The following is a 23,549-nucleotide window of genomic DNA, read 5'->3' as shown; positions in this document are numbered from 1 at the left end:
CCATGGAAATCGTGAAGTAGGAATTTCCAGAATTGGATCAAAATGATTCAAATTGATTGTAGAAAAAAACAGTTTTATCTGAGGATGTAACTCATGTGAAGCAGTGCTGATTTCCCTCAGACATGTAAACAGGGTCCAGGTCTAAGTTCAAGGGTCTAAGTTCCAGGGTTGGGGTTAGTCCAGGTCTAGGTTCAAGGGTCTAAGTTCAAGGTCTAAGTTCCAGGGTCTAAGTTCAAGGGTCTAAGTTCCAGGGTTGGGGTTAGTCCAGGTCTAGGTTCAAGGGTCTAAGTTCCAGGGTCTAAGTTCAAGGGTCTAAGTTCCAGGGTTGGGGTTAGTCCAGGTCTAAGTTCAAGGGTCTACGTTCCAGGGTCTAAGTTCAAGGGACTAAGTTCCAGGGTTGGGGTTAGTCCAGGTCTAAGTTCAAGGGTCTAAGTTCCAGGGTCTAAGTTCCAGGGTTGGGGTTAGTCCAGGCCTAAGTTCAAGGGTCTAAGTTCCCAGGTTGGGGTTAGTCCAGGTCTAGGTTCAGGGGTCTAAGTTCCAGGGTTGGGGTTAGTCCAGGTCTAAGTTCAAGGTCTAAGTTCCAGGGTTGGGGTTAGTCCAGGTCTTAGTTCCAGGGTCTAAGTTCCAGGGTTGGGGTTAGTCCAGGGTCTAAGTTCCAGGGTTGGGGTTAGGTGACAGATGACAAGATGGTGTTTTTCTTTTTGACAGCCTCCTCATACTTTCTTCCACCTGCACACGATAGCGTTGGGGCAAACCACTGTGTTTTAGTCACATCTCAGAGCCTTTATTGATGAGTTGAGTCCACCTGATGGGCTCTGGAAGAGACCTGTTCATCCCAAATGTCTTCCATCCCAGCACGATAGAGGACACAGCTCTTGGGAACAACGGTCTTCTCCAGCTCCCATCCTTTCTCTGCACTCTGGAGTCAGATGCTCTGGCCTATTTGGGATCTCGTTTCTACTCTGATATCATCAGCAGGTGTGTGTCTGATATCATCTCAAAAACAAAGATGATGATCAAGAGAAGAAGAAGAACCCCAGAACAAATGTCAAAGGTCAAGTGTCAGAGCAAAGGGTCTGAATACTTGTGTCAATGCAATAACTTACATTTAATATATTAACATTTAAACATATTTAATGTGGGGAACATTTTTGTCTATTTGGGCATAAGGGTGCAACATCACAACATGTGTTTCTGTAAAGTGCTTCAAGAGGATTTGGATTGGAACAGATGCTATATAAATAAGGGTGAATTTGAACTGGAGGAGGGAAACTGCTCGCTGTAACGATCACGAGCAATTAAAGGCAATAACACAAAAGCACAAATGGTCCTTCTGACAAATAAGAGACACGTCTTGACGTACGACATCACAAAGGTCAAAGTGCTGTGCCAAAACATCTACAAAATAAAATACATCTAATCTATCAAAAGAAAGTATTCTGAAAAAGGAAATTATCATTAATAAATGTAATCAAAGGAAATTTTAAAGTAAAAATTGTGAATTCATATTTGTACAACAATTTCACCACCATGTTTAATCTGTTAAATCATATTTATATCGTATATGTTTTTGCAAATATGTGTTGTTTCTTTTGTCAAGATGTCAGAGAGAAAGAGGAGCCTGAAGTTTCTAGAAAAGCTTCTCCTGCTCATCATGAAACCAAAGCTCTCATAACTTCAACGTTGAGGCCACTCACATTTGCTGTTTGCACACGTCTTCCTGTACGTGTTGGACTCTACGTGGTCATGGACCCATCACTGAAAAGCATGGTGGAAGCGGGGGAGGATGGTGGGCGACGACGGGAGGATTGGAAGAGGACTTGCTGCCGTTTCTGGACCTTCATGAGCGTTGAAAGGCAGCTGAATGAGGGAGGTGTTCTCTTCACTGGGCTGATATGGGATATTTTGGTCCCCGTTCCCACCTGCCTGGTTATATTGTGGCTCAGTGGGTGGCAGGAAGCTGAAGAGCTGCGAGAAGTCCATCAGAGAGGAGCACTGAGCTCCTTCTGCCACTGACGGGTTGACTCTGGACAGGGTGGCCTCTTGGCTCTTCTTCTCCACTCCACTCACTTGAGGATCCACCTCGACTTTAGAGGACGAATCTTGAGGTTCTTGGGATGCAGACAGCGACGAGGCCATGCTGCTCTGTAGCTCATTGAGATAGATCTCCAGTTCTCCCGGTAAACTTTGTTCTCGATCCTGTGAGGAGAATGTGTGTGAGGTAAAGTTGGAAGTAAGAGGGTGCTTAAGAGAAAAAGGATGGGTGGGCATAGAACAGGGCTCCGTCTCCAGGATATGGCTTGCACACATGCTGATCTGGTGAGACCTTGGCATTAACGGAACTGGCAACTCAGCTTTGATGCTCCCAGATGCCAAATCATAGACAAGTGGTTCCAGCAAATCGGTTGGCTCCGTTTTGACCTTCATTAGTTCCCCGTAGTGGCTTTTTTTCACATGACGGGTCAGGTGGTCTTTCCTACCGAAGCGCTGGGCACAGTATTGGCAAAGGAAATCCTTGCGTCCTGTGTGCACCACCATGTGACGTCTGACATCCTTACGGGTGTAAAATCGCCGTTCGCAGTGCTCACAGTGGTGCTTTTTCTCCTTGGTCCCACTGGATGACTTGCCAGCGTGGACTTTGAGGTGTTCTAAAAGGACCGCAGTGCTGGGGAATGGCTGCAGACACACTTGACAGGTGAGATCTCCACTGTTGGCAGCATGAATTGCAAGGTGACGTTTGAATCCCAGCTTGGTGTTGTAGCTCTTACCGCATTCCTGACAGTTGAAAGCCTCCTTATAGGGGTTATGAGTATGGAGGTGATTCTTTAAGTGATCCTTGCGGTGAAACATTTTCTCACAGTATGAACACTTGTAGTTTTTTTCTGGAGAATGAGTAGCCATATGCCTTGGAACACAGACACATTCTATGAGCACTCAGAATTGTTGCAATCATGTATAGTAGGCATGCTTTATAATAACACATCAACAGAAGTACAGAAGTATACATCGTTATTTGGACTACTACTGAGTACTAAGTTACCAAAGGTGTAAGAATAAAAGCAACATGCGGCAGCCTGCTGTGTACTGCTGCTTGCCTGTACCGTAGCAGCTTGTATTTGGAGACAAAAGCCTTGTTGCAGTCAGGGTGGGAACAGCAGTATGGTCTTTCTCCTGTGTGAGAATATGAGTGCACCTTCAACTTCTCCAGACTGTTGAAATATTTCTGACACTCCTGACAAGGAAAGGTTTTTTTCGACTTCCCCTCTGTTCTCCTGCGTCTCCCCAGGGGTGGTACAACTTTTGCTTTCTCCAGGATACGGTCACCGTAGCCCTGGATATCGGTAGCCATGGCGCTCTAGAGCAGACGATCTACATGTACAAGAGCATAGTGACGGACTTCTGATGATGTAACAAGTTCTCCAGGTTCATGTACTCAACACCAACTGGACCCAGGAGCCTGGGAGAGAAACAAAGAAACACAGCAGTTCAATAGAAATCAGATTGAACATAAAAGAATGGAATTATATGATATGGCAGTTCAATAAACTAAAATAATATCAAGTTCATTTATCCCAGTAATTTAATAAAAAAAAGAAGTCATATTTAGATTAATTACACACAGACATGACACTTCAAATATTGATGACTGACAGCAAAGGAAAACCCAAAAATTCATTCTCCGAGTTTGTGAGCTAATCATAGTGGGACACGATTAGTATCCAATAATAAACTTTTCCCACAAAATTCTCTATCAGCAGCAGAGCATCCATGAATGTTTCAATGTCTCAGTCTGGTTTGGGAGACTCCACTATGATGTGGAAGACTGCAGACCCAACTGTCGGCCAAAAGACAATCACTAACGCCCTGAATCGGAGGGTCGGTCACCAAAGGTTACGACTGAAGAAACTGCTCTTCAAAGCACCTTCCTGGATGAATGACAGGGAAGTGTGATGGAATTAGGTGGACAAACAACTCAGAGAGCCAACCTGGAGTAGATTGTAAAACAAAGCCCATTCAAGAACACAGAGGAGATTTACAAGGAGTAGACTCCAGCTGAAGTCAGAGCCTCAGGAGGATCCAGGTCCTGGACACAACTATCATAGTCCTGCTGTCCATCAGAGACAATCTCAGGGGCTCACCTGGAGGACCTGTGCATGAAGTGCAAAAAGACTTCAAGACACAACTAAACCAGCGTCTTCCTCGGAGCATTACCGCATCTCTTCTACCTGCCTGTCTTGCTCTGCTCGAGGGGCCGCTCTGACATGATATCAATTAAAATTAAGGAAACTTTATTTATCCCAGTGGGGCAATTGAGGAAGTCATAAAAATCCATAAATAAGCCACATCACTCTATAAGCCGCAGGGGTCAAAGCGTGGAATTTATGGTACCATTGTCTAGTGTATTAATCATTCTTCAGATAGGTCAGACAGACAGACCGACATAGTCTCTCAAGTGTGTCCTGGGTCGGGGGCCTCCTCCTGGTGGGATATGCCCGGAACACTTTCACAGGGAAGCGTCGCAAGATTAAGTTCTCAAATTACCATAATGGTCCGGTACACCGGCTGCATAAGCGCAGAGGCTGCACCGATCCGCCTGTCAATCTCACGCTCCATCCTTCCCTCACTCATGGACAAGACCCCCATACTCCCGAACTCCTCCACCTGAGGCAGGACTTTACCAGCCCGGAGAGGGCAAACCACCTTTTTCCGGTCGGGTTAGGGTTATGAACGAGGACATGCTGGAGGTCCTGTTTGATGAGGCCACCAGGACAGGAAGATTATGAACAGAACCGGTGGCGAAGGACAGCCCTGCCAAGGTCCCACATGCACTGGGAACAGTTCTGACTCACTGCCGGCAATGCGAACCAAGCTCCTGCATCTGTGATGCAGAGACCGAATGGCCCTTAACAGAGGGCCTCGGCCCCCATACTCATGGAGCACCCCCTACAGAATACCCCAAGGGACACGGTCGGATGCCTTTTCCAGATCAACAAAATACATGTTGGACAAACTCCCATGAACCCTTGAGCACCCTGCAGGGGTTATAGAGCTGGTCCAGTGTTCCATGACCGAGACGAAAAGCCACATTTTTCCTCCTTAATCCAGGGTTCGACTGTCTCCCGAATTCTCCTCTTACTTCCCACTGCTGCTGCCACTGGTTCGCTGCCACTTCTAATCAGACCTGAGTCCGTTTGTACCAGTGGAGCTCATGAATTGATTCCACCTGCCAAGCAGTTTTCAACAGTGTGACTCCATTAAAACCAGGCTGCTTAAAACGATTTCTGAGGTGTGGCTGAAAGTTAGAGCTCAGAGGGGACCTGCTGAGGGCTTTTGCAACTCCAAACCACTGGAAACATCTGCCACGCCACAGCAGACAGGCCTGTTCCATTTGATTTGAAATCCCTTCCTAAAAGCCATCTTCTCCTTGGCCTTTAACACCCAATGAGATATTCATTTTACTAACAACACTACATTAGGCTGTTTTTTAATGTTGTTGTAAAATTTGATGTCATTTTAAAAATCTTCCTCTCATCTTCTTGACCACTTAATCCCTTTGAGGGTCGCGGGGAGGCTGCACATATGATTTAAAAATCTTTTAACTATATTTGTGTTTTTAGTGCTTGTGTTATTTCTTCTGTGAGGCACTATGTTACACTGCGAGTTGTTTGAAATGTGCTATATAAATGAAACTTGGATTGGACGTGCAAAATGACCACGTTTATATGCTTTGATCACCTCATATCTAACTTTTGCATGAAAGACTTCAGGCATTATCTGCATCACCACCTGTGGGACTTTGTCTATATTCGATATACAGGTTTTTTATAACTGAGAGGACGTGCACACAAATTGCTATTTGTCTTATTCTTTGTCTTCAAGACGGCTGGAACTGAGTACTGTTAATTGTGGTCATTGTTCAGGTGCTTTGGGTACAGGGTGCAGAGCTAACTGCAGAAACCTGGACCGCGGAGTCACTCCCTGATACTCCAGGTTATTTTCCAGGTGTTTGGTGGATGTGCCTTCGGCCAGTTCAAACAGCCCAACTTGAAATCAGGTGCAGGTGGTATTTCAAGGTGGTTTTCTGCTGAAGGTTCAGCAGGTTGAGTGAAGACCTTCTTGGGTAAATCCCTGCCAGTCTACATGCACGCAAAGCTAGGCTAACAAAATATGTTTAGGGATACAAATGCCTGGTGTACTACAGCTCTTGTACTTGACACTATGAGCCTGATCTACCATAATCCCAAATAAAGAGCTCCAAAATGCATGAGCAAGCTAAATAAAAATGCACATGCTAATAATGATTCAGATTCAGGTCCTTTATTGTCCCACACGGGGAAATTTACAGCACAACAACAGCAGAGCACGCAGAGACAATTAAGATAAAAATAGAATAGAATAGAATAGAATTTGGAATATACAAAGAGGATGTATATTTACAATAATCCAGGTAAATGGATACTCGGCCCCTGTAGGTATACCTGTACATAGTACAGAGGGTGGATACAATATACATATCAGAATATATAATATTCAGATTGTGCTAGCATCGTTATGTTTATTGTGCAGTCTGACAGCGACCGGCAGGAAAGATCTGCGATACCTCTCCTTCACACAGCGAGGGTGGAGCAGCCGCTCCCTGAATGAGCTGCCCAGTGCTGTCAGGGTGTCCTGTAGGGGGTGGGGGGGGACATGTTGTTCAACATGGAGGACAGCTAGCCATCATCCTCCCGTTTCCCACCACCTCCACTGAGTCCAGGGGACATCCCAGGACAGAGCTGGCCCTCCTCACCAGTCTGTCCATCCTCTTCCTGTCCCTGTCCAGGGGACATCCCAGGACATAGCTGGCCCTCCTCACCAGTCTGTCCATCCTCTTCCTGTCCCTGTCCGTGATGCTACTGGACCAGCAGACTATCCCATAGAAATGGCTGATCCCACCACAGAGTCATAGAATATCCTCAGGAGTGGTCCCTGCACTCCAAAAGACCTCAGCCTCCTGAGCAGGAACACTCTGCTGTTGCCCTTCTTGACCAGGGCTTCTGTGTTGTGTGACCAGTCCAGGTTATTGTTTAGGTGAACACCCAGGTACTTGTAGGACTCCACCACGTCAACATCCGTTCCCAGGATGTTCACTGGTGCAGGCGGGAGGTTGTTACGCCTGCGGAAATCCACCACCAGCTCCTTGGTTTTGCCAGCGTTGATCTGGAGGTTGTTCCGCAGGCTCCAGTCCACAAAGCCCTGAATAAGTTCTCTGTACTCCGTCTCGTCCCCATCAGTGATGAGGCCGACAGCAGCAGAGTTGTCAGAGAAGTTCTGGACGTGACATGAAGATGTGCTGTATGAGAAGTCTGCGGTGTAGAGGGTGAACAGGAAAGGAGCCAGAACTGTTCCCTGCGGGACACCAGTGCTGCAGAGGAGCCGGTCCGGAGCCCTTCACCCTCACAAACTGGGGTCTTTGTGTGGGGTAGTCCAGAATCCATGTTGTGAGGCGGTGATCCACCCCAGCTACCTGCAGCCTGTCCTCCAGCAGCCTGGGCTGGATGGTGTTGAATGCACTGGAGAAATCCAAAAACATGATCCTCACAGTGCTCCCAGCCTTCTCCAGGTGAGTGAGGGAGGTGTGGAGGAGGTAGATGACGGCATCGTCCACCCCGATGCTCGGCTGGTAGGCGAACTGCAATGGGTCCATGAAGGAGCTCACCAGTGGGCGCAGGTGATCGAGGATGAGTCTCTCCAGCGTCTTCATCAGATGAGACGTCAGAGCTACCGGCCTGTAGCTGTTGAGCTCCTTGGGGTGCGGTGTTTTCGGGACTGGGACGATGCAGGACGTCTTCCACAGCTGTGGCACTCTCCCCAGCTTCAGGATCAGGTTGAACGTGTAACTGAAGATCCCACACAGCTGGTCTGCGCAGGACTTCAGGAGCCTGGAGCTGATGCCATCCGGACCCGTCGCTTTCCTGGCCCTGTTCTTCTTCAGGGCCTTCCTCACCTGGTGTGGTGTGAGGGACAGGCTGGAGCAGGGAGGTGTTGGTGGGGGGGATGGGCATGGGCCAGAGTGTGAAGTGTCGGGAATGTATGGGCTGAAGTTCATGAGAGAGGGGGAGGGGGGACAGGAGGAACAGTCTATTGGGGGCACAGACAGTGGCGGGGGTAGCTGGGGGAGGGGTGGGTACCTGATCAAATCTATTGAAAAACAAGTTCAGGTCCTTAGCCCACCCCTGGTCGCCCACAGGTTGGGACTTCTGCTCCTTGAAGCCCGAGATGGTCTTCAGGCCCTTCCATACCCCACAGATGTTGTTCTGCTGCAGCTGGTTTTCCATCTTCCTCCTGTAGTTGTCCTTCTCCTGTCTGATCTTCCTCCTCAGTTCCCTCTGCACAGACTTCAGCTCCTCCTTGTCTCCAGACACAAAAGCCCTCTTCTTCTCCTTCAGGAGGGCTTTTATGTCTGGGGTAATCCAGGGCTTGCTGGTGGAGAAGCTCCATACAGTCCTGGTGGGTACGGTGTTCTCCACGCAGAAGTTAATGTAGTCCGTGATGCAGTTGGTGAGGTTGTCAATGTCCTCCCCATGGGCGTCGCTGAATACATCCCACAGGGTCGTGTTGAAACAGTCTTTCAGGGCCTCCTCGGACCATTTCTTCACTGTGCGGGTGACAGCAGGCTGCCTCTGCACAAGAGGTTTGTACACAGGCTGGAGGTGTACAAGGTTGTGGTCGGCACGGCCCAGGGGAGGGAGTGGGAGAGAGTGGTACGCCTCCTTGGTGTTGGCATAGAAGAGGTCCAGTGTTTTATTGTCCCTGGTGTGGCATGTGACGTACTGGGTGAATTTGGGCAGAGAAGATGATGGAGAGGCATGATTGAAGTCTCCAGAGATGAGGAGGAGGGCGTCAGGGTGCTGTGTTTGCAGCCTGCTCACTGCTGAGAGCAGGACATCACAGGCTGCATCAGCGTTAGCAGAGGGGGGGATGTACACAACCACCGCGAGGGCATGTGTGAACTCCCTCGGCAGGTAGTGAGTCCTCATGCTAACGGCTAACAGTTCGAAGTCCTTACAGCAGTGCTGCTCCTTGATAGTGATGTGCCCAGGGTTACACCATCTATCGTTCACAAACACTGCCGGTCCTCCTCCCTTCCTCTTACCACTCTCCCTGCTTCTGTCTGCCCATAAAAGAGTAAATCCGTCGAGTTGTGCGGCCCTGTCCGGAGTTAGCGTGGTTAGCCAGGTCTCCGTAAACAGCAGCAGGCTGCTCTCCCGGTACTCCCGCTGATGCCGGGTCAGCGCCGCCAGCTTGTCCATCTTGTTGGGGAGAGATCTGACGTTCCCCATGATGGAGGGCAGGACGGGTCGATAGCGTCTCCTCCTGGCACGGCGCTCGACCCCGGCATGGCGTCCCCGTTTCCTCCTCCTCAGCTCGGGGAGCACATCGGGTCGCTCCTTGGGCAGCGCCGCAGAGCTCCGCAGGGCGAACAGCTGATCCCTGCTGTAAACAAGCGAGCCGCAGCTCCGCGATGGGTCTCCGGACGCGGTATCGAAAAGTGAAAAAACAAGTAGAGCCGCCAGTGCAAACTCCATAAGTCTTATATACATGATGAAGATAAATGAAAACAAACCGAACGCACAAAAACAAAAGTAGTAGGTGCAGAGAAAAGAAGAAAAAAGTGAAAAAAGAAGAAAAAAGAAAAGCTCGAAGGTGAGCGGGAGCTGTTGTTACAGGCTGCCACTCGCGCGGCGCCAACGTAAATAATGGTCGTGCGATCTGCTATGATAGCATGCGTAGGTATATAAATGACAATTTTGTGTGTGCTACCAGCTGTCACCATGGAGACACATCAGGCCTATGTGTCACCCCTGCTTACTCAGGAGGGCTTCATACTCTACAAGATGGCGTAAGGCCCTGAAGTACAATCAGTAGAATCTGACCCATAGCACCCATGGCACATTTTTCTTTGTTTTGTACTCCAGGGTTGCACTAAAAAGCAACTCCACCTCCTTGGTCCACTTTTTTTTGCATGTCCTTGCACTCGTTGTTCTGCAAATGTTCACTGTTCCAAAGTTCCGAGGGGAAAAGTGCCCCTACGCATGGCTGGCTCATTATCATCATTACCATCTACTGGGCTGGGGTTTGTGCTACAGCATTTTGGCATCTCCGCGTGCACGGAGAACATTTTTGAGATGTTGTCATCTGCATGTTAAACTGTTCAGTTCTTTGCTATCCGCGGTCCACCAGGACAACAGGGCAATCTTGTCATAGAGATTGAAACACTGCATACACCACTGTGCACTTGTCTTGAGTGGATTACAACATCCAAATAGACTCTCAGCCACCTTCATCTACCCTTCTCACAGAGTGAGGTATCCAAACTTGACACATAACCAGCTTGAACCATAACTGGCTCCTGTCCCAGCCACCCTGCTACTCACATGATCAACTCTTCCCTCTCCACTAGCACCTTTATATCCAACAAAAGAGGCTCTGGTGACACCTCAGCTGAAGAAATCCCCCCTCAAGCCAAAGTCAGGTGGGAAACTATCATCCGGTCTCGCTTCTCCCATTCCTGACTAGCGAAAGTAGTTTTAAAGCAGATCCCCGAGTTTATTTCAAGAAACCTAATTGCATCGAACTAATCTGGCTTCAAGAGTGACCACTCCGTGGAAATTGCCCCTTATCTGTGAAGGAGACACTCAAACTGGCCGGAGCAGCTGCACAGTATTTGGTTCTCAATCTTCTTGACACCCAACTGGACCTGTCAGTGCAGGACCTCCATCCCCCAAAAACCACCCAACCAATCCATTTATCGCAACAGTGACATATTTCGGTAGCGGAATCACAGCAGCTGGTCTGTTGGGAGCTCCATGCAGACATTTCACCTCTCATCCAGGAGGCTTCATTAGTTCTAACTGACTCTTGGGGAGTTAAGATTAATTAAGATTAAGATTAAGATGGACTTTATTCATCCCCGTGGGGAAATTGAATTATAGTAGCAGCGAATGCAGAGTAAAGAGACAGAAAAAAATAAATACAGATAGATTAGAATGTTATAAGCATATATACAGCATATATTATAAACATATATATAATATATACATAATATAATATATACATATTATAAGCATTATAAGCATATATACATAAATATAGAATAAATTAGAAATAAAATTACAACATAAACATTACACAATTATTGTTGAGTTGGTTTGAGTGAATTGTACAGTTTAATGGCGGACGGCAGGAATGACTTCCTGTACCGTTCCTTGGAGCAGCGAGGCTGCAGGAGTCTGTTGCTGAAGCTGCTCCTCAGTTTGTCCACTGTGTTATGGAGGGGGTGGGAGGGACTGTCCATGATTGTCCGCAGTTTCAACACCATCCTGTCCCTCACCACCTCGTCCAAGTTATCAAGTCTACAGCCAACAACAGACCCTGCCTTTTTGATGAGTTTGTTGAGTCTGTTGGCATCCTTTGCTTTAATGCCTGCACCCCAGCACACTGCAGCAAAGAAGATGGTGCTAGCCATGACAGGCTGGTAGAACATGTGGAGCATCCTGCTGCAAACACTGAAGGACCTGAGTCTCCTGAGGAAATAGAGTCTGCTCATGGCCTTCTTGTAGACAGCATCGGTGTTTGTGGACCACTCCAGTTTATTGTCCAGCTGAACACCCAGGAACCTGTAAGATGGGACTATTTCCACATCTTTCCCACTAATGCAGACTGGGGAGGGTGGGGACTTGCTTTTTCTGAAATCCACCACCATCTCCTTCGTCTTGGTGACGTTGAGCTGCAGAAGGTTCTCCCTGCTCCACCTGACAAAACTCTCCACAAGGTCCCTGTATTCATCCTCCTGTCCATTCTCCACACACCCGACTATGACTGTGTCATCCGAGTACTTCTGGAGATGACATGTCTCAGAGTGGTACTGGAAGTCGGCTGTGTAGGTGGTGAACAGGAATGGGGAGAGCACAGTTCCTTGAGGAGCTCCTGTGTTGCTCATCAGGGGGTCGGACACACAGCTCCGCAGTCTCACAAACTGTGGCCGACCTGTCAGGTAGTCCTCGATCCAAGAAACAAGGGGAGCATCCATCTGCATCTTCTCCAACTTCGCCCTCAGCAGTCTTGGCTGGATGGTGTTGAAGGCAGAAGAGAAGTCGAAGAACATGACCCGCACCGTGGTGTTTAGTCTGTCCAAGGAGGAGTAAGCCCTCTGCAGCAGGTATATCCCTGCGTCATCAACCCCCACCTTGGGCTGATAGGCAAACTGCAGAGGGTCCTGAAAGGGGCTCACCAGAGGTCTGAGGTGTGACAGCACCAGCCGCTCCATGACCTTCATAATGTGGGAGGTCAGTGCTATTGGCCTGTAGTCACTCGGTGCCACAGGATGGGTCTTCTTTGGCACCGGGACCAGGCAGGATGTCTTCCAAAGCACTGGGATCCTCTGAAGATGAAGGCTCTGGTTGAACAGGTGCTGCAGTGTTCCACACAGCTGCCTGGAGCAGTTCCTCAGCACTCGTGGGCTGATGCCATCCGGTCCGGCAGCCTTTCTCTGGTTGAGCCTCTCCAGCTCTCTCCTCACCTGGCCAGACGTGAAGGATAGTCCTGTCGGGGGGATGGGTGACATGCTGGGATCCATGTAGGGTGTCAGCAGGGGGGAGGGGGAAGAAGTTGGCAGAGGTGTTAGGGGCTCTGGGAGGTGTGAAGGGGACCCATTGTTATCCAGAGGAATATTGGGACAGCTGGGGGAGGGGGAGCTAGAGTCAAACCTGTTGAAAAACTGGTTCAACTCATTGGCTTGGTCCACGTTCCCATCAGCTGAGCGTATTCCTTTCTTCTGGAAGCCAGTGATCGTCCTCATCCCACTCCAAACATCCCTGGTCTGGCGTCCTTGCTCTCCTTCAGACTGCGTTTCAGTTCCTTCTGTACACTCCTGAGCTCAACTGGGTCCCCAGCAGTGAAGGCCCTCTTCTTCTTATTCAAAAGGGCCTTCAGGTCACTTGTCACCCATGGTTTGTTGTTTGGGTAACAGCGTACCTTCTTGGTGGGGACGGAGTTCTCAGTGCAGAACTTGATGTAGTCAGAAACACAGTCTGTCAGTCCATCCAGGTCCTCACCATGTGGTTCACAGAGAGCAGACCAGTTGGTGGTCTCCAGGGCATCCCGCAGACAGTCCATAGCACCATCAGACCATTTCCTAACAGTCCTCACAGTGACTGGTTGCTGCTGAACCACAGGTGTGTATGATGGGGAGAGCAGCACGAGATTATGATCAGACTTGCCTGGTGGAGGGAGTGCAGTGGAGGTGTATGCATTGGTGACATTAGCATACAGTAAATCCAAAGTCTTCCTGTCTCTCGTGCTGCACTGGACATATTGATGGAATGTAGGGAGAGTGGACTTAAGGGAGGCATGATTGAAGTCACCTGTGATGAGGATGAAGGCTCCAGGATGTTTAGTCTGCAGGTCAGCCGTGACAGAGTGGATGACGTCACAGGCCGAGTCCGCTTTACCGGTCGGAGGAATATAAACGGTGATGGCGATGACGTTAGTAAACTCCCGTGGCAAGTAGTATGGACGGAGTCCGATAGCAATAAGTTCCACGTGGGGACTGCACACGCGCTCCTTGACGTGAATATGCTCCGGGTTGCACCACCTGTTGCTAACGAACACGGCCAGTCCCCCTCCTTTCTTCTTACCGGCCGCGGTGGTGTCTCGGTCCGCTCGCACAGTGGTGAAACCAGCGATCGTCACATTAGAGTCCGGTATCAGTCCATGGAGCCACGTCTCCGTGAAACACATGATACTGGCCTCTCTGGACTCCCGCTGGGTCCGTGTGAGCGCCTCCAGCTCGTCCATCTTATTCGCCAGGGACCTGACATTCCCCGTTATGACCGCGGGGACGCAGGGTTTAAAACGTCGCCTCTTCATCCTCTGTTTAACTCCAGCCTTAGTCCCTCGTTGTTTCTTCCTCACCTCCTTAGGGATTTGGGGCTTCTCTCCGACCACAAAGGATGGTGGTCTTAGAGCCATCAGCTGGTCGCGTGTATAGACAATACCGCTCCGCTTCTCGGCACAGCTGATGGGGGCCGCGAATAACCCAAGCACCGCAAAACAGAGAAAAAAGTATTCGAGCCTCCAAAACATGGTGTCTGAATACTCCAGTTGAAAATGGAAAGAAAGAAAGAAAATCCAAATAGAAAAGAATGTAAACAAGTATAGAAAACACTACGAAAGTTTAAAAAGAACAATTAAGTTTAGGGAGCTGCTACTACTGGCTGCCGCCTGAGACAGCGCCATTTTTCAGGTTCTTCCACTCTTCAGGAGTCATGAACACATTGGGAGCTTCAGTCACCTGGTTGTCGGTTGCCCCAACCCTGATGTGGGTTGTTGGAACTTCCCTTGACACAATGGGGTTCGCTAGTGGCCACGTGTGAATGGCCTCTTCTCCTCCTGGGGAGGTTTTTTAATGTCAGATGTAATGCTGAGATAATGCCCAGCTGGTAATTAATTACCCAGCTTCATCTGTGGCCTAACCCTAAATGATTTCAATGGCTCCCTTTGTTAGCATCCTAAAGCCACCTTTTGACAGTGCGTGTACATTTTTAGTGCTCTAAATAATTGTAATATTATTACAATTTTTGAACATACTAAAATAAAACCTTCTAAAATAAACATTTATCTCATTATTTAGGCCTCATTTGATGCAGACCCTGTCAATGAGTGCCCTAAAGTGTTTGTTCATGAGGATATCATTTTTTTGGCAAATAAAGAAAATAACAGCATTTTTCAAAAAAGGCATTTAATTTGTGTGGAAGTGTAGAGACAATTTAAGTATGTCACTCAGGTAGGTGCCACACCGTTTAACATTTTAAAAGCCAGTAGAAACACCTTAAAATCAGCTCATGGAGCTCAATCCTGAGCCCACGGAGCATAATTAACCCTAATATGCGGTGGCCAGAGTTAGGAAGATGACGGGAGAAGGCCACTCTCTGAACGAAAGGGTTTCTATGTCATCTAAGGCTTGTGGCGTTACGTTGGAATCCTACTGTTTCCCAAAAGCAGGAACAATATGGTGTTAATAAATACCGTATTTTCCGGACTATAAGTCGCACTTTTTTTCCCATTGTTTGTCAGGGGGTGCGACTCATACTCCGGAGTGACTTATATGTGAAATAAATACATTATTACAGAATTTCACATGTTCGTTATTTTCACACTGACACCCACCAGAGGGCGCTCTAGGCGTGTGTACCTGAGGAACGAGTTCCTTTAGCGACGCAGAAGAAGAAGCGGCGCTTCGTCTATGGAGTTAGACTTGATTGTTTGGTCAACTTGCTCGGATGTTCTTTATGCTATAGTTATCTGAATAACTGTTAATATGTTACGTTAACAAAGCAGACACGTACTCAGTTCGTTGTGGGTCATGTAGCTGAATTTGTTACGTTAGCATACCGTAACCCTATAGCTAATCCATTATTATTTTAAATTGGCTTTCAAGATGAAATGTATGTTCTTGGTCTCGGATTTTATCAAATAAATTTTCCCCCAAAATGTGACTTATTGTCCAGTGCGACTTATATATCTATTTTTCTTCTTTATTAAGCATTTTTTCGCTAGTGCGACTTAAACTTCGGAGCAAAATATAGTCCAGAAAATACGGTAAGTGGTATTATTAAATGCACTTCTGTGTTAAGTACAAAAAACTGGAAAATGAGTAAAGATGATGAAGACTGTCGTTGGTAGAAAAGCCATTCTACGGTTGCCTCAACTAAATATCTGAGCAAAAAATACTGATGTTGTTACGACTCTTTCGCATTTACAAGGCTGCGATAATCTAATCGGAAAAACTGGAGTGAGCATTTAGCATATTAACGTCTGTATAGATTCCATTTTTTCAAGAGCACAATTGTGTCCAAGCTGCCATTTTCTGAAAAAAAAGGACAAAAAAAAAGATCCTCACAATAATCAGTGTGGGGAAAAACATTTGTATTTAGAATATAAAAAATAAATCACTGTTGCATTGGTTAGTGAAATGAGGGTGCTTCCCCCAAAATTTGCATTTTATGGGCTTATAATAACACAACAATAATAATAGTAATAGACACAACAACAACATCAATAATAATAATAGCTGTAGCTAGGTCTGATGTTGGATATTTCTTCGTTTTGAAACCTTTTATAGGGTCCTTTTGGCTTCATAACACGTTTTTAGTGTAATAATTGCTATCCTTGTCGAGACCACACTAATATCATCGGCAGGTCATTTAGTAAAAACAGCTCAAGACCACAAAATACCTGATTTAGAGATTGTATGCATCAAACCAGTTGTAAAATAAAATCAGTTACATAAAATATATATGAAATGTATAATTCCGATTTACAATTAGATCATAAGAAAGAGGAACCAGACATTTGCTGCCTGGCAAAGCAACAGGATAATGCAAAAATAGCACATCAATGATCAATATGTGTCGTCACCTACAAATCTGAAAGTTTTATCAAGAGTGTCATCAGGCAAATGTGCCTTTAAAGAGGAAGAATACATGTTTTATCAACCCATAAACTATCTGGTGAAAAAGAAGCAAAGGTGGGGGAAATTAGACGTGAAACCAGGACTGGTTAGGGTTAGGGTTATGTGGGTTATGGTTAGAGGGTTAGGGTTAGGGTTAGGGTTATGTGGGTTTCCAGTCCACTCTTCTCAAGGCTAGGGCTAGGGTTAGGGTTAGAGGGTTAGGGGGTTAGAGGGTTAGGGTTATGTGGGTTTCCAGTCCAGTCTTCTCAAGGCTAGGGCTAGGGTTAGGGTTAGGGGTCAGGGTTTAGGGTGAGGGGGTTAGAGGGTTAGGGTTAGAGGGCTAGGGTCAGGGTTATGTGGGTTTCCAGTCCACTCTTCTCAAGGCTAGCTCTAGGGTTAGGGTTAGGGGTCAGGGTTTAGGGTTAGGGGGTTAGAGGGTTAGGGTTAGAGGGTTAGGGCTATGTGGGTTTCCAGTCCACTCTTCTCAAGGCTAGATGCTATGTACTCACTCACGTATGTATTACGCTTCAGGACGCGTGGTCGTACATCCAGTCCCGAAAGTGCTCATCGAACACAAGGAGTGATGCCAGAACTTTTACTCTTATAAATCTGATTTATAGTGGCTATAAATGTCAATACATACCAGTATATACTGGCTACTAATAGTCCCTAATCCAGCTGTTACTGATCTGTAAATGGACCGACGTTTCGGCTGAGTGGAGCTCTGAAACACAGGCATCAAGCTGATGATACCTGGAAGCGTTTCTCAGGTGACACCATGATCAGACATATGAATGAATAAATCACACCTGTTAACCGCGAGTATTCATATGAAGAGCACTAAGTTTTCTAAAATAAAGCCCAAAGTAAAAGCAATTGCTCTGATCACGAACAAAATGAATGTGGTTCGTGTTTTAACGAGACGCACTTCATGCAGTCCTGAAATGTGAGTGAAACCTATTACAGACACATAAAAGCCTCTAAAACAACTGTGACTGTTCTGTCTCTCCAAACCCAACCAGCCTGGACTGAAATACAGTGGCAAACATTTGCTATTTACCAAATTATTAATGTCCTTACTGGTTAAGGTCGGGTTTGTAATTCCCCCCCAAAAGTCTGAGCAGCAGCTAAATTTCTACACATTTCTTTTACTTTAACCCCTTGCAGACACTGCTGTGTGTGCCCCCCCCCCCCCAACACACACACACACACTGGTTTTTGGTGTCCCAACAGGAAGAATTCAGGCAATTTGTTTTATCTTAACAAAGAAATGTGTCAAATTTTATGTTGGTATTCATTTAACTGCTGCCGTTCAACTTAATAGATTTAAATTCAAATTGCTTCTTTACAAGCTGCAATTGAGGAGAAATAATTCACTTAGAAATGACGACATATTGGTATTAAATGAGACCTAAATCATCTTTTTTGTAATTGTGTTGGAATTATTTCCCTTTTCCATAATTGGATCACAGGCAGAAGAAAATTGTGTTTCGGAGAAAGTTGGATTTCAAGTGTTACTTTGAGAAACCTGCCTCACTAAAGTGAACACAGGCAACATTTTACTCTTGATGTAGCATATGCACAAATCTCAGCATGGTCTGATTAAGTTCAGCCACCATCAAACTGTTGCATTTCTTCCTGCAAACAGGTCCAAAGTGAACATGGGTTCGATACCTCCAGCGGTGCTGTTTAAGCAAGAAGAGGATGACAAAGGGTCACCAGCGGCTCCATTCGCGCTTTATTTTATAGAAAGCAGATGCAGGAGTGTTGACAGGCTGGACTGAACAGTGCAAATGGGGCCAAAATCAGAATGCAGATAGCAGAGAAACTTTAAAATCTTACATAACCCAAATGCGTCGTAGACTCGCTGGATACACAACGATGTTATTATAGTGAGAGAAAAGCAACTGTTGAGGAGGCGCTATTCAAATAAACCCAACTTTTCCTCGGACTTATGAGACTTGCAGATCATTTTACACACACAGCAGCACTTTGGCGAAATCAAATAGTGTCACATCATTTATAAAAGTACCTATGTATATACGGCACAAACTTTTCTCCAGCTCACCCCTCTCTCCCATAATTTAAATAACACCGATATTTTAATTCAAAATCAGACCCCCCCTTTCATCAATATAGATAAAACTTACCCTGGGTGCTTCGGCATCCTTTCTATTGAGTTTTTCTTGACTTTCAACTAATTTCAGAATTTTTATTAATTTTTTTCTCATATTTTTTGCGAGACGCGGCGGGCCTGGAAATTGTTTGCTTTCCCGTCTCTCGAGCAGCCATTGTGTGTATGCGCTGCGATGCAACCGCACTAGGCCGTGGCCACGCCCACTCAAGTCCCGCCCCCTAGGAAAGTAGGAATTGGCAAAATAGTGTCCATCCCAGTGGAAACACACGGAAATAAAGTCTCTCCTGGTCTTGATTTTGTTACAACCTCAGTCGCTTATTTGTAGTCCCGAAGACACAAGCGGGTGCGAAACACAGCAGAAAATAATACGACGAGCACACTGACTGTCATTCGACGACGTGAACGCGCTTAATCTTCACGAGTGCTGATTGGCTGAGAAGGCTGTCAGTTAATGCCGAAGGCAGCGGATTGGTGAGTTTCCTGGTGCGCTGTTGAACAGCACTGGTCGACTTCCAGGAAGACGGGAGGGTTCGGGTCTGTGCAGCCCCGCAGGAGCCCCGCAGACGCCCCGCAGCAGCCCCGCAGACGCCCCGCAGCAGTCCCGCAGCCTGACTTGCTGCTGATATTTACCTTTTGGAAGCAGAAGTAGGAATTATTACAGCATTCAGACAGCAAGGGCTTACATCACTGATCACACGATGCACGCCGGCTAACATTTTCTTTGTGGCTATGATTAAATACCGCTGACCGGAAGCTGACACTGTTAAGGTAAGTTTTGACCTTTTCATTTTTGCCTTGTCTTCCAAATCTCCTGCGAAATAACAAGTTTATCCACATTTTTGGGGAAACACACGCGTGCCTCCATTGATTGTTGCAGGCTGTGTTGTCTGAAAATGTGACCCATAATGAAAATAACATATTATACATATATAGCATCTCTTTTCTTTGAAAAAGTGAAACCTACTTGTGCTGTTCACCTGTGCACAGATCTAAATGGACAGAAATGTACCAAGAGTAAGGAATCAGGACAGGAACCCCTGCATTGAAGTAAGCTTGGCGTCATGAGGGAATAATTGGGACAATAACTGGGACCCATGCTTCTGCTCCGATCTTTTTAGGAAAGCGATGCCTCCCAGAAATGTTTGGATGCCTACAACTACGATAAAAGCATGTGTTCAGAGTATTTTCAACAATACAAGAGCTGTAGGAAATACTGGGTGAGTGCTTTTATTTTCCATTCAAGGTCACAAGGGTAAAAATGCGACCAACATTTTAGAAGTCACCGATCACAGCTTTGATCACCCATAACGTCTCCGTTTCTGATTCTGGATGCCGTTGTGGTCTGAGGGGTTAACAAGTGTTAACACTAATATAATTTGGTCGTTTTGTGAGACTAATCTCAGTTAATGAGTTACTTTTTAAAGCACGTAATCTGGTACATTAAACATTTTCTGAAAAATCTGGCCTGCTTTTTGCTTTTGTCAAATGTCTCCACCTGGATGTGTGTGTGGAGCTACAGTATATGGTGATGTGTGTGTTTTTGTAGCCCTGCCAGCATGATGGCAGCGAGGCTCGCTTTTGCTCTCTGGAAGCACTTTCTAGCGACGGCCTAGAAGAGCATCACGCTAACAGACTGGACCTTTAACAGACTGGTTTAAAATGGAGACCGTGGAGGAGAAGAGGGTTAGGGTTAGGGTTATCTAGTTTATATCAGGACAAGTTGAACTTTCTGACAGCCAAACGATCCGAAGGCTCTGGAGGGTTAGATCCGGAGGGTTAGATCGGAGGGTTAGATCGGAGGGTTAGATCGAAGGGTTAGATCGAAGGGTTAGATCGGAGGGTTAGATCGGAGGGTTAGATCGGAGGGTTAGATCGGAGGGTTAGATCCGGAGGGTTAGATCCGGAGGTTTAGATCGGAGGGTTAGATCCGGAGGGTTAGATCCGGAGGTTTAGATCGGAGGGTTAGATCCGGAGGGTTAGATCCGGAGGGTTAGATCCGGAGAGTTAGATCGGAGGGTTAGATCCGGAGAGTTAGATTGGAGGGTTAGATCGGAGGCGTCGATCCGGAGGGTTAGATCGGAGGGTTAGATCGGAGGGTTAGATCCGGAGGTTTAGATCGGAGGGTTAGATCCGGAGGGTTAGATCCGGAGGTTTAGATCGGAGGGTTAGATCCGGAGGGTTAGATCCGGAGGGTTAGATCCGGAGAGTTAGATCGGAGGGTTAGATCCGGAGAGTTAGATTGGAGGGTTAGATCGGAGGCGTCGATCCGGAGGGTTAGATCGGAGGTTAGATCGAAGGGTTAGATCGGAGGGTCAGATCGGAGGGTCAGATCCGGAGGGTTAGAATCGGAGGGTTAGATCCGAGGGTTAGATCCGGAGGGTTAGATCGGAGGGTTAGATCAGAGGGTTAGATCCGGAGGGTTAGATCCGGAGGGTTAGATCGGAGGGTTAGATCGGAAGGGTTAGGGTTAGAACCCTCCGGTTAGATCCGGAGGGTTAGATCGGAGGGTTAGATCCGGAGGGTTAGATCCGGAGAGTTAGATCGGAGGGTTAGATCCGGAGGGTTAGATCGGAGGGTTAGATCGGAGGGTTAGATCGGAGGGTTAAATCCGGAGGGTTAGAATCGGAGGGTTAGATCCGGAGGGTTAGATCCGGAGGGTTAGATCGGAGGGTTAGATCAGAGGGTTAGATCAGAGGGTTAGATCCGGAGGGTTAGATCCGGAGGGTTAGATCGGAGGGTTAGATCGGAGCGCCGCGATGGCTGCTGCTGGGAATTGAACCTCCCCCACTGTGGCTTCAATACCCTTTTCTTAACGATTGCCTTCAGCACTTTGCACACACGTTTGGACTTTCTATAATGTTTCTATAATGTTTTTATAATGTTTCTACAATGTTGACAACAATGTTCTATAATATTTCTATAATGTTTCTATCATGTTGACACCTAAATGTTTGAGATTTTGTCCTCTTTTCTCCTCATATTTTGTGCGAGGGTTCACTTTAAATATTGGTGTGTTCTGTGAAATGCAGCGTCCATGGAACACGGACTGGGAGCAGGTCTTGATCTTGGCATCGAGCACAAAGAGTCTGGGAAAACTGCTTTTTCTAACGGTCTTCTCTCGCTTCCACACAGTTTCTCTGGGCCACAGAGGCTGGGAACATCTGGACTGGGTGTGTTGGTGAATGGAAATGTGCCACCATTGAAGCCTTTTGTGTTTGCTCTGCTTTAGCACACCATCATGCTCCAGAGGAGAAGAGACGGTGTCAAACCTGACATGCCTGCTGCTGCGGAGAGGCAGGAGATGCTTGCTGCTGCTGGGGGAAAGCCATACTGAAGAGATGGAGGAGACATTTATGAGTGATGATTATTACAGAGCAACATGAAAAGCAAAGGAACCTTCTCTGCATTTAAAGACCCTTTTGTAAAATGATTTCAACTCAATAGTTTCTTCTTTGAATTAAAAACAAAACTGGTCCAAGCTGGAAACTCCTGTCATTTGATTTTTTTCTGGCATGGTCCATCATTTGAGTACACAAGGTTAGAACTTTTTCGGATAGGAAATAGGACCTGGAGGTGTAGTTTAAAGAAAACTTGAAACTATGGACAGTTTCCGGAAGATGGATAATCTGTCTCGCAGCAAAAAATAGATCCAAACAGGAAATATTCCACAGAATATGTCCAGTAATGTTTCCTGGAGAGCATCCCTCAACCAGGTGGAAGGAGGGCGTGTGAAGAAGAGAACCCTCATAGCCTGAACATCCCATATTATCAGCTGGGGGGGTGGCAGGGCTGTTGAAATGGGGAACACTGGGAACCAGCCCAATCCATCTCCCCAGAGAGTGAGTGGCAGGGCTTAGGAGGAGGGAGTCCCATCATCAGACATCTTCCCAATGGAAGACCAGTCGCCTCCTGGACACATGGTGGGTGGACGTGCACGGATGACAGCAACTTAAGCCCCAGGCCTCGGACTGACGGTGTGGACGGTGAGTGGGCCGACGAACGAGGGTGCAATTTCCAGGGCTTCAACACAAAGAGTAATGTCTCGGGTGTAAAGCCACCTCCAGTCCACTCTAGTGCCCACCTGGTTACACAATGAAGACGTCATCCAGGGACACAAACACAAACCTGGAAGATCCTTTAGTCCTTGACTAAAGCCTGGAAACAGCTGGGGCGTTAGTCAAACCAAAGAGAGCATCTTCCACTCATCCCCCTCTTGGATGTGGACAGTCCAGTCCAGTCTAGTCCAGTCCAGTCCAGTCCAGTCCAGTCCAGTCCAGTCCAGTCCAGTCAGGTAGAAGTTGCACAGATCACGCTTGGCTGTTTATTTCCTGTTTATGGAAACAGGAAGTATTTTCAGATCAGCTGTGATGTGCAAATACGATGACTATTGTCGTGAGGTGGCCTGGATCAATGCACAATTCCTTCATTTTGCCCAACTTTGCTGAACGATTGCTCTTATGGACCATAGTTCTGATCAAGGTGCTTATGGAGAAAGGTCTCGATGGATCTGGCTGGTGGCATCTGGGACGAGCTAGTGGTCAGGACGGACTGGCAACTCCAATGGGTTTTATGTGTTTTACTCTGCGCACCTCCTCGGTGCAGAGGTCCTACAAACATGAGCACAACAACTCCGGACACTCGGGAACCGTAGGTCACACACCAGTGAAACATGCGCCAGAGTGTGTTTGGTGGAGATGTGGATTTTGGTCTGGAGTGTGAAGACCATAAGTACAACCCCTGAAAAAGCCTCCATTCTCACCCCCGCACTGGAAGCAGTTTTTAAAAATGAATTTATTATTCAGGCCTATATTTGACATGTATATCCTCCTATGCGGTTTGTTTTACCAACACCAAATTTGACCAGAATCTGTCAAAATTCTAGGACTTTTACTTATATTTGAGTAGGGGTGAGCAAAA

General features: G+C 46.9%; 2 protein-coding genes across 6 annotated transcripts in view; one reads left to right on the top strand and one right to left on the bottom strand.

Annotated features, from left to right (window-relative positions):
• plag1 (pleiomorphic adenoma gene 1) overlaps nucleotides 1-19,136 on the bottom strand; it is a 24,144-nt gene extending 5,008 nt beyond the window's left edge. For 2 of the 5 annotated variants that reach the window (XR_008946968.1, XM_057013786.1), the window contains exons 1-3: nucleotides 18,646-19,136; nucleotides 3,102-3,457; nucleotides 1-2,905 (exon numbers count right to left, since the gene is read on the bottom strand). The exon at nucleotides 1-2,905 is cut by the window's left edge. Coding sequence is in view for 3 of the 5 variants with exons in the window: in XM_057013786.1 (XP_056869766.1) it covers nucleotides 1,756-2,905; nucleotides 3,102-3,349 (1,398 nt within the window). In the remaining 2 variants the exon portion in view is untranslated. Of the gene's footprint in view, nucleotides 2,906-3,040; nucleotides 3,458-18,645 lie in introns of those variants that run through there. The other 3 variants (XR_008946969.1, XM_057013788.1, XM_057013787.1) reach the window with 3 other exon arrangements.
• A 33-nt stretch (nucleotides 19,137-19,169) lies between these two features.
• chchd7 (coiled-coil-helix-coiled-coil-helix domain containing 7) lies at nucleotides 19,170-22,118 on the top strand. The gene is made up of 4 exons (XM_057013800.1): nucleotides 19,170-19,400; nucleotides 19,620-19,679; nucleotides 19,751-19,849; nucleotides 21,862-22,118. Exons 2-4 carry the CDS (start codon nucleotides 19,626-19,628, stop codon nucleotides 21,964-21,966), a joined length of 258 nt encoding a protein of 85 aa, XP_056869780.1. The 5' UTR covers nucleotides 19,170-19,400; nucleotides 19,620-19,625; the 3' UTR covers nucleotides 21,967-22,118.
• The last annotated feature ends 1,431 nt before the right edge of the window (nucleotides 22,119-23,549 follow it).

Source organism: Takifugu flavidus, chromosome 17 (assembly GCF_003711565.1).
Source record: "Takifugu flavidus isolate HTHZ2018 chromosome 17, ASM371156v2, whole genome shotgun sequence".
NCBI lineage: Eukaryota > Metazoa > Chordata > Actinopteri > Tetraodontiformes > Tetraodontidae > Takifugu > Takifugu flavidus.
This window is presented reverse-complemented; position numbering and strand designations above follow the sequence as displayed.

Coding starts and splice junctions, on each gene's coding strand:
- chchd7 (XM_057013800.1), top strand. CDS start 19,626: ATGGACAGAAATGTACCAAGAGTAAGGAATCAGGACAGGAACCCCTGC. Junction 19,680..19,750: donor ACAGGAACCCCTGCATTGAA/GTAAGCTTGGCG, acceptor CGATCTTTTTAG/GAAAGCGATGCCTCCCAGAA. Junction 19,850..21,861: donor AGAGCTGTAGGAAATACTGG/GTGAGTGCTTTT, acceptor GCTCTGCTTTAG/CACACCATCATGCTCCAGAG.